Source organism: Harmonia axyridis, chromosome 3 (assembly GCF_914767665.1).
Source record: "Harmonia axyridis chromosome 3, icHarAxyr1.1, whole genome shotgun sequence".
Classification (NCBI taxonomy): Eukaryota; Metazoa; Arthropoda; class Insecta; order Coleoptera; family Coccinellidae; genus Harmonia; species Harmonia axyridis.
Window position 1 is genome coordinate 40,362,479 of NC_059503.1, and position 15,389 is coordinate 40,377,867.

Here is a 15,389-nt window from a genome sequence, read left to right on the forward strand (position 1 = left end):
CTCTTCTGTAAAGATTTTTGTAGGATTTTTTGTCACGATTATCATCGGCCGAATAACGAAAAGCTATCAAAATTATTATCTTTCTTTTTTTTTCATTCGCAAATAAAAAATATTGAAATACTAAAATGTAGATTATTGTTCAAAGAAATTATGTGAAACCCTATAGGAATCGGTGATTTGAAGAAAAAAATATCTCTAATATTGTTTTGAATAGAGTTGTCACGTGGTGGTGTTTCCTCTTAAGTTTTTTACACAGCTGTTGAGTTGATGTCTCTGCTACGATCCTAAGCTTCTTGCCAGTGGAGAATGAGGTTTATTTCTAGGTAGCTATTGGGTGGTCTATCAACAGAAAAAATACTAATTTGACATTTACGAATAATTACTCTATCCCTTTTTCTTCTATACGGCTTCCTCTAACTGCGGATAGTTCGTAGAGTTTCAGTCAGACCGCCTTACCTCCTTCTCGTTCGGTTTCTTTCTCGTATCTATAGACTTCATAATTTCTCATGTTGAATTGACGCTTTTAGGCGTGTTTCACCTAAAAGTAAATTATCTATCTTGAATTTCTCCAAAAAAAGGGGTTTATTTCTGTGTTTTTCTTAAGCGCTGACTTCCCAGAACTCTATTATAAGGCTTTTATAGGTAGTATATTCTTCGAAATAATGTAATCAGTGTACATATTCCATTCCTGACTGAAATAAATCTTGTCTTTCTTGGCACTTATAGCTAGCGTCATTCTTCCTATAATAAGGGCTAACCGAGGGGCTAACTCGTCTTCATTTTTTGAGGTTTATTTCTTTGGTTCTTCTTTCATATTTTCAGGAGCGAAAAAGCTCCCAAATTAGCTTTTTAGCATCCTATTTTTTTTAATTCTTTTTCCTTTTTTTTCCGCCTTTTGTTGTTTGGTTGAGGTTTTGAGAACACTATATTTCTGCAGTATTTCATACATTTGATGCGGCTTGACAATATTTCTGAGCACGTAGTGGACCATAAGTTTTTTGTAGGTCAGAACATTGTTTAGAATATAGATGAAGATCATGATCTTATTGAAAAACAAAACAATTGCAAGTCCCATATCACATTATTCACATTCCCATGGCATCAGTTAGTTTGTTCAGTTGGACAGACTTGAAGTAGATTTTGCCAAACTAATTCACAACTTCGAAAAAAGATATCTATCGAATTTTTTTCAATTGAAGAAACTGTTGAAAGTTTTTATTATACTCGTGAAGGTGGTATAATCCATATCATGAATTCTATCCATGATGAGGAACCTTTTAAATCATTAAATCCCATTCGTAGACATCAATTAGTCACCATTTTATGCCTCAGATGTTACACATCTGCAGTAATCATTTTAAAAGAACAAGCCACCAATTTTGACTCAAACTCTTCTTCTCTGATTGCATGTTAATAATAATATAATAAACAACATGTGTTTTTATTAATTATTTTATTTCAGGGGCAGTCATAATGCCTCATAATTTATACCTTCACTCAGCTCTAGTCAAATCCAGAGATATTGATAGAACCAAACCAGCAAAAGTTAGGGATGCCAATTTTTATTTTTTTATTGAAGCTGCAATTGCGTTAGCTGTTAGTTTTATAATCAACGTATTTGTGGTGTCAGTCTTTGCACATGGGTTATATCACACAACAAATTCTGATATGGTAAGAAATGCTCTATCTGAATGTCCTGAATTCCTAATAGATTTGAATTTATTTTAGAGGAAGAAATGTATGAAGTACCCATCAATCAATGCAACTATATTTCCAGTGAGTAGATATTTATTTTTAAAATCAGTTCTAGATTAAGAATTTGTTTTGCTATGCTTAAGAAATAAATTTTTTTTGAAAGTTTAAATTAGCGAAGTACATTTTAACGTTCATATTTGAGAGCGAGAAGTAGCCCTTCAGTACCCTTGGACTAATTTTTTTAATTAGTTCACTGGAATGAGAAAGGCTTTTGTACCAAATGTTTCTCAAGCATTGGTTCCCCGAACCAGTAATGGGTTTTCTGAATATTGCCAATGGAAGCTTTTCTCCTGATAATTTCGAATTCGATGAAGATGGTGAAATTTTATATCAAATTTTAGAATAACCATTTCCATAGAAAATTCGAAGAGAATATCAAGAAAAAATCTAATATCTCAATAAAAAAATATCCCACCCATTTGAAATCGCGCGTAAAATTTCATAGCAATCTGAAATTTGATACAAAATTTCATGTTGATCATGGTGTGGAAAATTCTAGAGGAATATAGAGAAAAATTAACCGTTATTTTCGTTAGAACATTTTCCGGTTGGTTGACATTCCGTTTGTGTATGTATAAAAAATAACCATCCGAATGTTTTTGCCGACCAGAATTTTTCAGCTAGCAAACTAACTGGCAACAATAACATACAAAACACGCACGAATGACGACTTTTGAATGCTCATTAGATCATGACGTCACGTTAGTGCTCTTTTGAAATGTTTGTATTTTTTAATATATCGAAAGAGCACATTCAAGTATTATAAAATATATCATGCAAAATGATTTGAGAATTTTTTTTAGAGAATTGAAACCTCAAAAATTTGTGGATATTTTAATTTGCAGAAATGAAATTGCTTACTAGAGTAAGCAATTATGATACTGATAAGTACATACATATATTGGACTGGTATGAACGAGTACTCCTTGTTTCGGATTGCGAAGGATCGAGAGAGATTTTCTAGGATTGTGTCCAACCTTCATAAAATGGAGACGGTACCTTATTGGAAGGAAGAAGTACATACATATAACTTGGAATTTTTTGAGAATTTTGCTACGCTGCAATTGATTATATGCTATCATGACAACATCATGTTTTTGCCCCGATATTATGTATTTTTTCTCGTAAATGAAGGCACTGTTATTATTTCATTGAAATGGAATACATAAATGACTTTAAGATGTGAGAGCACGGCTATTAGCACTTAATATTTTTACATTTTCTCTGAAATTTTTGGAATTTTCGATAGGTTATCCTTTCGCTACTTTATATTTCATCCAGATCAATTTTCCTTTCGAAAAGAAGTTTGGATACTTTGAAATTTGGAGATTTGAGTGCAACTACTTCAATTGGTAATTGAACTCTGTCTTTTGTTTCGCTACTTCCATAAGGGCATGCCCTAATGTACATTATCGCGGAACGGCAAGAATTCTACATCAGATGAAATGCCGCAGTATTAGGTGCACAACTAAGTTCCCGCTGGTTGTCAAAAGACAACCAGATATATTGGTTTCTGGGGTTCAACAAATGAAATTATTGGGTGGACAAAAATGGACAAACGATCTATGTCATTTTGAACAGTTTTTCGCAATTTAGGATGCTCCTCAGAAAATGAACGGAAAAGATGTATTTTCTTATATCTCTCGAACGGTGCCTGGGCAAATGAAAAAAAAAAAGGGTGGACAAACGTAGACCTACAATGGACAAAAGATCATGAAATTTTGATCCCAAAATTCGCACTTGGGGTTGCCAGCTTCACACAGCTGTTTGATCTCTCCGTTTTCGGCAGTCTTGCGGTATCTGGTACAAATTCAACATATTGTAGAATTTGGAAGTCGAAACAATCAATTCAGTAGATCTCTTACTGCAGTCTATTCGGGAAATTTTATCATACCTGAACTCATAATCTGATTCAATACATCTCTTTCGGTATTCTTCTTATTTTTGCTGCGCTTGATTCCCATTTCCTTTCGATATTTTTATTCATCTTCAGACCTGGGCCTGACATCCCAGATCTGTACTGATTCAAAACAAACCATCAAATATCTGTTGACGCTTCCTTTTGGAGATACAAAAGATGGATAATTGGTTTATAACTTAGAACCGCTGAAGCTTTTGGGTTAATTTTCAACAATAGGGATACTCGAGGGCTTGAAATATTTCGGGATAGACGGATTCGAAGAGGTTTGCCAGATGTTACACCTTTAGATTTTTATGCAGTAAAGTTAAAACAGGTGGTGGTTTAGATTTCGATGCTTTATCATAAAGATTTCAATGTTCGGTGTCTACATTGAGCAGTTCAACATGAATAAAAGTTAAAGTTTTTTTATTGAAAAATTTGCAACATTAATGAATTTTTATATTGATTGAATCTTTGAAAAATATTGCTAAGTCTTACCTGTTTATGTGATAAACTCGTCTTATACTTATTGAATAATAGAAAAAAGTTTTGACAGTAAAAATTATTTGTCTGTTATTTTACTATGTAAATTTAAATGACAAATGAATATGATTCAAAGGCGGAATAGAGTTACATTTTGTTGAACAAATAACTGAAATTTTTTATTGTTATTTATCCGATTAATTTCAATTTAATTATTCTATTCAATTTTTTTCAGAACGACAACGAGTTTGTTGACGCAGACCTATACAAAGGAGGAATATTTTTGGGCTGCACCTACGGATTAGCAGCATTGTATATCTGGGGAATTGGTATTTTAGCTGCTGGACAGAGTTCTACTATGACAGGTTTGTCAGTCATATTAAGTGCAATAGTGAAAAAAAATTAGCAGTCGGCTTTTGTCCAATATTATTGAATTTTGAATTCTTTCATCACTTCTAATCAATCTAGTAATATTCTTAGGCATTTTCATTATAACATCATAATTATCAGCACTTTCTCTTCGATTTCAACTAGACCTGCTCTTCGCCTGTAAGTATCAACAAGTTTTTTACACCGAAACACCAAACAAAATTTTTAAGCATATTCATAAATAGAATTGCAAATTTTCGAAACTATGTGCCACTCGATTTCTATTGAGATTTAAAATTTTTTGGAGATTTTTTAACCACTTTTGATGAGGATTCATCAATGAAAACATCTTTTTATTTCGTCATTTTTTTATCATTTCCTTCCAAAATTTCATTCAGCTGATCTAATAACTGGAAAAATGTTTTGGTTAGCTTCATATTAAATTTTATTTCAAAATTTACTTGTCTGCAACGTCAATTTGGAGTTGGACATGAGCTCACACTCTCATATATAGGGTGTCCCGTAAACCGGCGTCAAGCATCATATCAGCAATAATGCTGATAGCTCAGGTCGAACCCGACCAGAATATTCAAATTTGATTTCAGTAAAATTGTCTTAGTTTTTGAGATGTCGACAGTTTTATGAAGATCGTCAAAAACTGAATGTTAATCATGTTCTGAGTGTCACAGCAACGAATGTTGGTGTTTTGTAATTCTCCTTTCGATCAGAAATTAAACACCGATCAGCCTACCCAACATGACCAAAGATTTTCACAAGGTACCTATGGTATGCTCAGAAAAACACTATTTATATTATCAAACAACTTTGATCGTTTCTGATATGAAAAAATTGTATCAGACTGACGTGGAATGTTACGCCAAAAATTAGTCTTTTAAGTAAAATTTTCGATAAAATATCATTTTCGGCTTGAAACAATGAGAAAAAAGGATATTGGCATTTCGATGAAAAGGAAGTTCATTTTGGGATTTTCATTTCTAACTTTTAATTTTTGAATACTAGAATTATATCATGCTACTGGCTTGAATGAAGTACGGCATGTTTTCAAAAATTATTGCTTCATTAGACTTGCGAATCAGTTGGCATTCAGTACTTCAACAGCAGCATAGATTCTTTCTGTAAATTCCATTTGAGTATTAATTGGTTTGTTATACACTTTCTCCACGCAAACCCCGAAGAAAAAATCTAATGGGTTCAAATCTAGCGATCTAGGTAACCACAAAATGGGTCCAAGGCGCCCAATCCATCTTGGTAGTTAATATTCATCCATATTTAACTTCTAACTTGGTGTGCGTAGATTTGAACGGCGACACTTATCTGGATTTTTTTAGAAAATCAACTACCGTATTTTCTAGAAGAAATACCCTCAGCTACACGTGGATTAGTGTAGCTGCAAAATGATGGCTTTTCAGCACACTCAGCACGCCATGTTAGAAATTATTTGGCGAACATCATCCACAAAGATGGATTGGACGCCTTGGTCCCATTTTATAGCCTCCTTGGTCGCTAGGTTTGAATCAATTCGATTTTTCTACTGGGGTTGCATTAAGGAGTAAGTTTATTACGAACCGTTGAATACTGAAATGGAACTCACATAACAAATTAATGCTGAAGTTGAAGAACTACTAATATGGCGATTATTTTTGAAAAGGTGTAATGATCGCATTCAAGCCAATGGCAAGCATGTAATTTAACAATATTGAAACATTGACAATAAATTTTTGGAACAAAAATATAGAATGAAAATTCTAGAATCCCTCTTCATTAAAATGTCGATATTTTTCTTTTTGATTGTGTCAAGCCGAAAATTATATTTCATCGGAAATTTTACTTAAAAGGCTAACTTTTAGCGTAACATGCCGAGTTAGTCTGATATAATTTTTTTATAGCAGAAAAGATCAAGGTTGGATGACGAAATGTGAAAAAATAAAAAAGAGGGAAACATTCCATTTTTCTCAGCTTACCATAGGTACCTTGGGAAAATCTGTGGTCATATTGGGTGGGCTGATCGGTCTTTAACGATCTAAAGTAGAATCACAAATTACTAACATTTATAGCTGTGGCGCTCAGAACAATGATTAAGGTGCAGATATTGACGTATTTCATAAAACTGTCAAAATCTCGAAAACTGAGACACTTTTACTGAAATCAAATTTGGATATTCTGGTCAGACATGACCTGAGCTATCAGCATGCGCCGGATTGACGTCGGTTTACTGGACACCCTGTATTTTCACATCCTTGTCGACTTTTTATTCAGGTATAGAACAAGTTTCTTGGTCGTCATGATAGCAGTTGCCTGATATGCATTCAATAATATGTAACAATGTTTGAACGGACTGCCCTAGTGACCAGGTAAGAAAATGTAAATCTCTATCCGAAAGAAAAAAGTTATGAATGAAGTGGTCCATCTGCCACTTTCGGTTGTTGTTCGCCTCTTACTTATTTTGATATTGGTGCGACAGGAAGAAAGAAGGATAGCGTAGACGGCCTTCTTTGTAAGTTTCTTTCCGAATCCCATTTATAACTAAACCTTTTCAAGTCCAAATTGATCGTAATCAGAATGGGATAAGTCAAAATCATATTGGCAAGTTCAATTTCAAACTGGCATCAATCAAAAGTAAACTGTCACTAATCAAAATCATATTAGCACTAGTCGACTTCAAATTAACAATGGAAAAAATCAAAATGATACTTATTAATTTCGCTAGAACAATAGGAAGATATTCAGTACCTAAGTGTTGACTTGTTTCAATTGGATTGTGAATATTGTCTGTCAGCTTTTGATTAATGCCAGTTTAATTTGACTAATGCCAATTTGATTATTATTAGTGCCAATTTGAACTTGAAAAGGTCAGAACTGTATATCAATGAATATAGTATTATTATTTGCCTACGTTCAAGGAAACGTAATAAACATTTTGTTTCAGAATATCTATTTTATATTTTTCTCTGCAGGTACATATGCTGGACAATTTTCCATGGAGGGGTTCCTCAACCTTCAGTGGCCTAGATGGAAACGTGTTCTTTTCACCAGATCTATAGCCATTATCCCCACTTTTTGTCTAGCCTTTTTCAGCGAAGTAGGAGATTTAACCAGTATGAATGATATTCTCAACGCGATCATGAGCTTGCAGTTACCGTTTGCAACCATACCTACCATAGCTTTCACCAGTAATCCTCAAATAATGGGAGACTTCGTGAATGGATGGTAAGAGAAAAGAAAAAATATTGATACATTACATTCGTTGAAAATTCATTCGAATCTAATGCTGAGCGATAATATATGTTTAAATCAATCAAGAGGTCTAGAAATACTCACTCAAATAGTTTAAAATAGGAGACCTTCCTATTGACCAACCCTTTAAGATTTAAGGGGGATAAGTCAAACTTGATTTGATTTCCGAATCGTTTACTATGGTGTTTACATGGAAATATAACCATTTTATAGTAGAGCGCCACCTACTTGAGAAAAAGGAAGTTTTCTAAATTCCGCATTGGGTCGCCTGAATTGTATTAAACAAAATCTAATAAATAAGATATAATGGTTTCAGCTCTAAGTAACTTAGATAAACTAGGAATCAATGTAATTCTTGGCGGTTGACCTAGTAATCAATAGGGAATACCACCATATAAATATGATAACAGAAATTTGGAATAATTTAAAGTACAATTTGTGTTAATATGGATGCGATCACTCAACAGGCATATTAATATGTTTATATGTACATATATGTAGTTTTCAGATTCTTCCTAGTGAACCAATAACTCTTATGAATTCCTTGCACCAACAAAAGGCCATTAATTTTGTATCTTTCAGTTGAATTATTTGGAACATATTGTTTATAAAAAAAAAAACTCGTTAATGGAGTAGCGGTAGAATGATTTGGAGCTCATCAGTATCGCACAACATCTGGCTTTCAGTCAGAAGCAGTTTTCAACGAAACCGGTCTATCGCTATTCATCTTCGAAAGCAACATGTTTCCCTGTGGTTAACTCTCAACCTAGACTTCTGCCAGTCCGATATTCTCAATTGTTTATGGACTAAAATATGAATTCAAAATGAAATTATCACCATTGCATCCGCGATTTCGGTGGTATCTTGACCGTCCAACTACAGCTTTGCAACTACAATCCGAACTGAGAAATTACCTGGAATAGTTAAACAAAAAATATCTGTATTGTTTGATTGCATTTATATTTTACTACGTTGCCAGTGAAAATTTTTACTACGCAAAAGGTCACTCGGTGGTATTCCCCCTTAACGCTTCGTTCAGTTCAAGACTGTAAGGATTAGAAGTTTTCGAGAATTGCACAGTTATCCATAATCGATCTTATAGGTTTTCAAAAATGTTAAAAAAAAACATATTTCATCAGAATTGTCGTCAGATTTTTCACCATATATCTTAAAAAATCTAAAAATGACATGTAAAAATCTCTCATTTTGATAGTTGAAAATGCATCCATTTTTTTAAAATGTACCTGCAATTTCAATTTTGAATGAAACTTAAAGTGCAAATTTATTTCAGGTCGAACAAAATAGCAGCGATATTGTTAAGTATAGTCGTCATAGCGATCAATACCTTCTTCGTGATACAAACTGTCCAACATTATGCTACATGGCCCTGGCTGGTTTTAGTCGCCATTATAGGAATTTTATATTTAATATTTTGCGTTTATTTGGTTTTACACATGGCTGTTTCAATGGGATGCGAAAGTTTGCTAAAATATGATTTCATAAGCAATTACGTTGTGGGACCTGTAAACTCTCAACTAACGGTACAACCAATCAACTATTCAAGGTAAGTAAGAAAGTTATTCACCAAAAACTATGTATTCAATAACGTGTTTGTAGCAATAGCTTTTGTGTCATTTTGCATTAGGTACTAACAAATCTTTCTACTTTCAATGAATATTTTAAGGATGAATAACCTAACATTCTACAAGTTGAATCTAATTTATTAAAAAGTTTTTGCATTATTATCATAGAGAATGAAAATAAAATAAAAGCATCCATGAAAACATTTTCTAATGATACACATATAGACTAAAAAGTTTTGCATCAACCTGATAATTTATTTTGCTTTTTTCATCCCCGTAACTTCAACTCCCTAACGGAAGTGAGTACAATCTCTTGATTTTGAATAGGGATGAGGGGTGTTTTGATAACTAATTTTGAAAGTCGTATCAAGTACTATTTGACCCTAAAAATTCGCTTCAAAATATCGATAGATAATGAAATAACAGCTAAAATAGTGGAAGAGGCAATGTGGAATTTATCTCTGAAATATTATTCGTATCCGACACATTTCAAAGGTGTTCTATAGTAACAACAGCGGCTTCATTCAACGAACGACATTTTGGAAAAAATTTATCTGCTGCTTACGTTATGCAACTGGTTGCCAAATTTGACGCTACTGGTTCAGTCGGAAACAAAAAGAGGGTGCGTGAAACAGACGAAACGAGGGATGTGGATGTCTTAGGTCATGTAGCAATGGATCCGACCTTGAGTACTAGGAAATTGTCCGATGTATCTGAAGTTTCAAGCACAACAATCATTAGAATCCTGAAACAACATAAATTCCATACTTTAAGATATGATGGTTCAGAAACTGAATGAGGATGATCCCGATCGCCGACTCCAGTTCTGTTAAGTGATCAGAAATGATTGGCCTCTTGAGGCTTTTTCCTTTGGGGCTACCTCAAATCCAAGGTTTACAATTATCGCTACAGGACCATAGAAGACCTCAAGAACAACACCAGGGCCAACATCGCCGATATTTCTGCTGAAATGCTTGGAAGAGTTTACGAAAACTTCAGAGAACGGCTTGATCAGTGTATTCAGAGTCCAATTGCCAGATATGCTGTTCAAAACCAAATAAATTTGAATTTCCAATACTTACGCTTGGGAGAAAAACAAGAAGTTTCAGAATCGTTCATAAATTAATGTTTTTTTTTTTTCATTTTGTAATCTGTTCTCCGCGCTCCACCCTGTACCTGAAAAACGAAGGCTCTGAACTGCACTGGTATCATACAGAAGAAAGCTACACTCATAGACTTAGCAATCCGAAATAACAAATAAAAAACATGCGTGAAATAGAGACCAGAAATATTTTTGAATACAGACATTTCGAATTTCAAGATTAGTTGCCAGTGCGGAATGTTTTCCACAAGAACTGCCGTGGCCAGGAGAGCGACGAGGACCAAACAGAACCGTGCTTAGTCCTTCTGATAATTCAAATATATAATATGAGTAGTATATCTCATAAATGGCAAGTATTATTCTGTCATATCTACTACTTTGATATTAATAACGGTTATATTGCGGTATCAAATTGCAAGAGCACAGCGGCCAATTCTTGTCAATATACCGGGAAGCATTTTTCCGTTTCCTATAGGACTAGCGCAACCAGGTACTCTAATCCAATGGGAAACTGATGCACACGACTCTATTCCGTTTCCTAAGTGGTTTACGCATCTCATGCATTGATGCCCTATGCATACATGCAAAAAAAGATATGCTTATGCATCTATAGTGTTAAGTTTCAAATTAATGTTTGGGATGAGAATTTGTTTTTGAGATCAGACATAGTTTAGGTGTTTTATATTTTATTTCTCAATTTTTATTTTCCCATTAAAAATCTTATGTCGACTACAATGGATTTTGGTCGTTTTCAGTTCGGAGTAGGCTAATAGTTACATGAGGTGCGTAAATAGAGAATAGAGAGGAACAACTGTCATCATGAATATGAAACACGAAATCTTAATAATTTCAAAATACCATATCACAGAGTGAAAGCTGCTCAAGTGAACATAAATCACTTAGCTATTAAATTATATAATAAGCTACCTTCCAACCTAAAAACGCTTAAGAGGAGACAGATGAAGGGAAGACTCAGAGGGATCTTGATGGAGAAAGCCTATTATAGTACCAAATAATTCCTCGATGATGACCTGGTCTGAATTCCTTTTGATGTGTAGTTGTTTTTCAACTTGTTTGTAAACAATTCAACAATTTGTCTTATACATATTTTTGTATGATTCTAGTGACTCCCCATGTAAGTTTGATGGGTCAAAAAAAACTTATTCACCACAGTTTTTGTGTAGATAAATTAATAAATAAATAAACCACTTAAGAACGCAATTCTTTCGCGCGCATTCTTTTCCTAATGGATTAAAGCACCTGATCACTTTAGCCCTATAGGAAACGGAAAAATGCTACTGGAAAATGATACGATCTGCAAAAAAATGTGCGAAGCTGCGTGGATTATATGGCATCGCCTGCTGAATTACCTTGTCGTTAAAAATAATATCTTCCAACTAAGGTACTGGTTTATCAGAGCATTATAAAAGCTGGGCGTGTCCATTAGGCGGGTCGGGCCGAGGCGGATAAATACGCCTGCCTACATGTGTATGCAACTGCGTCGACTACAGGGTCAGCCTGAAGTGGACGCAGTTGCATACAAATGTAGGACCGACCCGCCTAATGGACGCCTAGTTTAATCATTCACCGTTAACTTGATGCCCAAAAATTTAAGGATAATAAATTTAATGTTTATAGCTATTATTTGTTCTACATAAAAACACATTCAGTAAGTACCAAACCATCATATAAGAACATATTTTGATATGGTCTCCCATTTTTTAGTTCAAATTCAATGGATGATAACAAAATTTCGTTGGAAATTTCATTATTAACTATTATCATAGTATAAGGAAAGGTTCCTTATACTATGCTATTATACAGGGTTAGTCTTTGGCTTGTACATATATTTAGACCGAAGATTTCTGAGGTCAAAGGAAACACTTATTTCCTTTACCATTTTTTCCGATTCGGCTTGAATAGATACAGGATTTTCAATATCCTGTATCTATTCAACCGAGCCATAAAAAAAATGTAATTTTTAGTTATATCTCGCAAATGAAGTGGAAACGAAGAAAATGATTTTCGGGATATATTTTTTTTCGGCAACCGTCCGGGAAGTGCTCACTTCCCGGACGCTTTTTCTCTGAGAAAGTAGCATTTCCCGGCCTAGTCCGGAAAGTACGTACTTCCCGGACTAGGCCGGAAAAGAATCATAGAATCCATAGAAACCGAGATAACGGCTGACAGTTCATATGAAATTAGTTGTCAAAAATTTGTATGTTTTTTGATCGCAATCGCAATAAAATATGAAAAGCAGCAGCGATAGTGTTATTTTACATGGTAGCCGAAAAAATATTGTACGTAACACGCCCGAAAATGGTTTTTTTGGACTCACAGACTTCCAGGACTCGCTTACGCTCGTCCTGGAATTTTGTCTATTCGTCCAAAAAAACCCTATTTTCCGGACTTGTTACGTAAATTACTATTTTTTTATTGATGCGATGAATCTTTTCCGAACGCAAAATTGATCAACTCCAGAATGCCTGCTATACTAAGTGGGAAAAAAATCGAATCGGAAAAAAGCGATTCTTTTGACCTCAGGAATATTCGGTTGAAATAGATGTTCAAGACAAAGACTCATCCTGTATATTACGAAATTATAAATTAGAAGTAGGTGGTCATTTTCAATTATTCAATACGTAAAACAAAATGACCACACACGTTGGTTAAAAAATACTATATTCGTTGTTAAAAGATAGAAATCGAATCTGAAGGTTGAAACTTCCAGAGATAATTTGGATGATGAGGTTTGAAATGACCTGAGGAAGCACATTTCTATAATATAACTACAATTTTAATGAATACAAATTTGAAGTTATTTTTAATTTTGCATTTGTGATTGTCGCATACCGCTTTTTTGTTAATAATTTTGAAAAATACCAGAAGCCACATCCCATTGGAATGATCTCCTTCAATGGAAAATATTTTCATGTAACTTTTTATATCCCTACTTTCTTCATATCTCCTTGAGCTGAATAATATCCAGTAGAATTTTTTTTTAAATAGTCTGCCAAGCTGATAGTTGTTTTTATTAATAAATTGTAAAAACTGCCATGAATGGCAAATCTCACGCGAATATATTAAGAAACTTTCCCACTAGCCCATTATATGTATAGCATCGTAGATTGTTGAAGCCTTTGATTGATCATTTGCATTGATGATGGAAGATCAACTATGGTATTGGTTTCGATTTGCTTTCTGTGTTTTTCCGGTTCGATACATTTCTAACTTTTTTTTGATCATTAGCCTAAAGCGTGTAAATACCTATGTAACAGACAGGAATCCTGATTTATTAGACGTGAGTATACTTTTATTTTAATTTCATCTAAAATCAATAGACCCAGCAAACCTTGTTCACTAGAAATTTTGCCTTTGTAATTCTGATTTTGAAAATATAAAAGGCAAATTATCGTCACAAATTTGATACCAATGGAATGTTACTACATTTACAAATTAGGATAATGCTTATTTCACGTTTAAATATTTTGAATTCTGAAGCATGCAATTTTTAAATTTTTTTCGAGTGCAGCACAACCTTTGTGGACTAATAATTGTAATACCATAACTATATAATGTCTATCGAACTGATGTCAACATATATTCATCTAGGGGACTATAACAAGTGACCTTGTTTATTTATGAACGATTTTACCGGCTCGTAGGTAGGATCCTACTAATTTATCATCCATTGATAAGTTAATAATCGGCACCCCTCTTTTCCCCTCACCATAGTTACTATGAAAGGATTACCGATTATTAACGTATCAATCGATATTATGAATTAGTAGGATCCCACTATTCTGCTCAAATAATTTGTTCGTGAGATATTTGGATTCAAAGCATCATATTACGTAAAATTGCAAGAAATATAATTAATCAAGCAAAATCATATCATTTTTCGATTCTCTATCGGCTCCTGCATCTTTCGCCTCGCGAACTCTGTAAAATCAAATAAATAAAGAACAGAATATGTATTTTAAGATGAAGATAGAACCAAATAATAATATACAACCGAAAAATAATTATTCAAAGTTATGAATGAAACAATATTTTCCTTCCGCAGTTTTTATTTCTATAGTTTCTAGACCAAACAATCACAAAAATTAACAACAAACTTTGGTATTTATCGGAAACTATCACATACTGATAGCATTTGAGTTCTCATAGTTTTTCATTTTTAATTTTCAAAATTTTCTTCTGAAAACTAGACAAAATTAATAATTTCAACTTACTTATTCACTCCATTGTTGAGTACTGGCTTATTAGTTAGTATATAGGGATAATAAAAAGTTTGTTGTTGAACCCTAATTTCGAAACATCCTGTGGAATAATTTCGTTCACAAATTTTTCAAATTACCAATTTTCATCAAGAACCATTCCTTTCCAACATTTTATTTTTTAATTCATGGCTTTAAGAGCTTTAGTTCATATTTAAGAAAGAAATAATGAACTTGTCATTAATGGTTTACTTTAAGAAATGAACATTTTTTTCAAGATGATATTCTAACCTAATTGACAGTATATATTTGATTATTCAAAGTTTAGGAATACAATAAATAAAAGAAGCTAAAACAAATTATTTTGAAAAGTGCCCAAAGACAAATCAAAAAGATGCTGAGGCTTCATGGGACTGAGTAAAAAAAATAACGAATTATGGAAAACCGGATGCCAAATAAAATACATAAAAATGTATGGTGTTGTAAAGATTGGAAAAAAGTCAAGAGTGCGATCTTTTCAATGATATTTAAGGAGACTAATGATTTCACAGAGAAGTGAAAAAAAAACATAAAGAATCTAAAACCTAGAAAAATCTCCTGCGCATGACGGAATACGCGCGGAAACGTCAAATGAAATACAGCAAGTGATATGTGATCCTCTTTACTGATATAACAAAATAATTGCAAATTAGATAAGGCATACTTCCTCGAAACACTAAAAT

At 33.4% G+C, this 15,389-nt stretch overlaps 1 protein-coding gene across 5 annotated transcripts in view; it reads left to right on the forward strand.

Annotated features, from left to right (window-relative positions):
• Nucleotides 1-15,389, forward strand: part of LOC123674445 (protein Malvolio-like) — a 33,394-nt gene that overhangs the window by 16,192 nt on the left and 1,813 nt on the right. For 3 of the 5 annotated variants that reach the window (XM_045609288.1, XM_045609289.1, XM_045609287.1), the window contains exons 6-10: nt 1,463-1,671; nt 1,729-1,776; nt 4,374-4,503; nt 7,483-7,735; nt 9,054-9,326. In XM_045609288.1, the coding sequence (XP_045465244.1) occupies nt 1,463-1,671; nt 1,729-1,776; nt 4,374-4,503; nt 7,483-7,735; nt 9,054-9,326 (913 nt within the window). Of the gene's footprint in view, nt 1-1,462; nt 1,672-1,728; nt 1,777-4,373; nt 4,504-7,482; nt 7,736-9,053; nt 9,327-13,696; nt 13,749-15,389 lie in introns of all 5 variants that reach the window. The other 2 variants (XM_045609284.1, XM_045609286.1) reach the window with 1 other exon arrangement.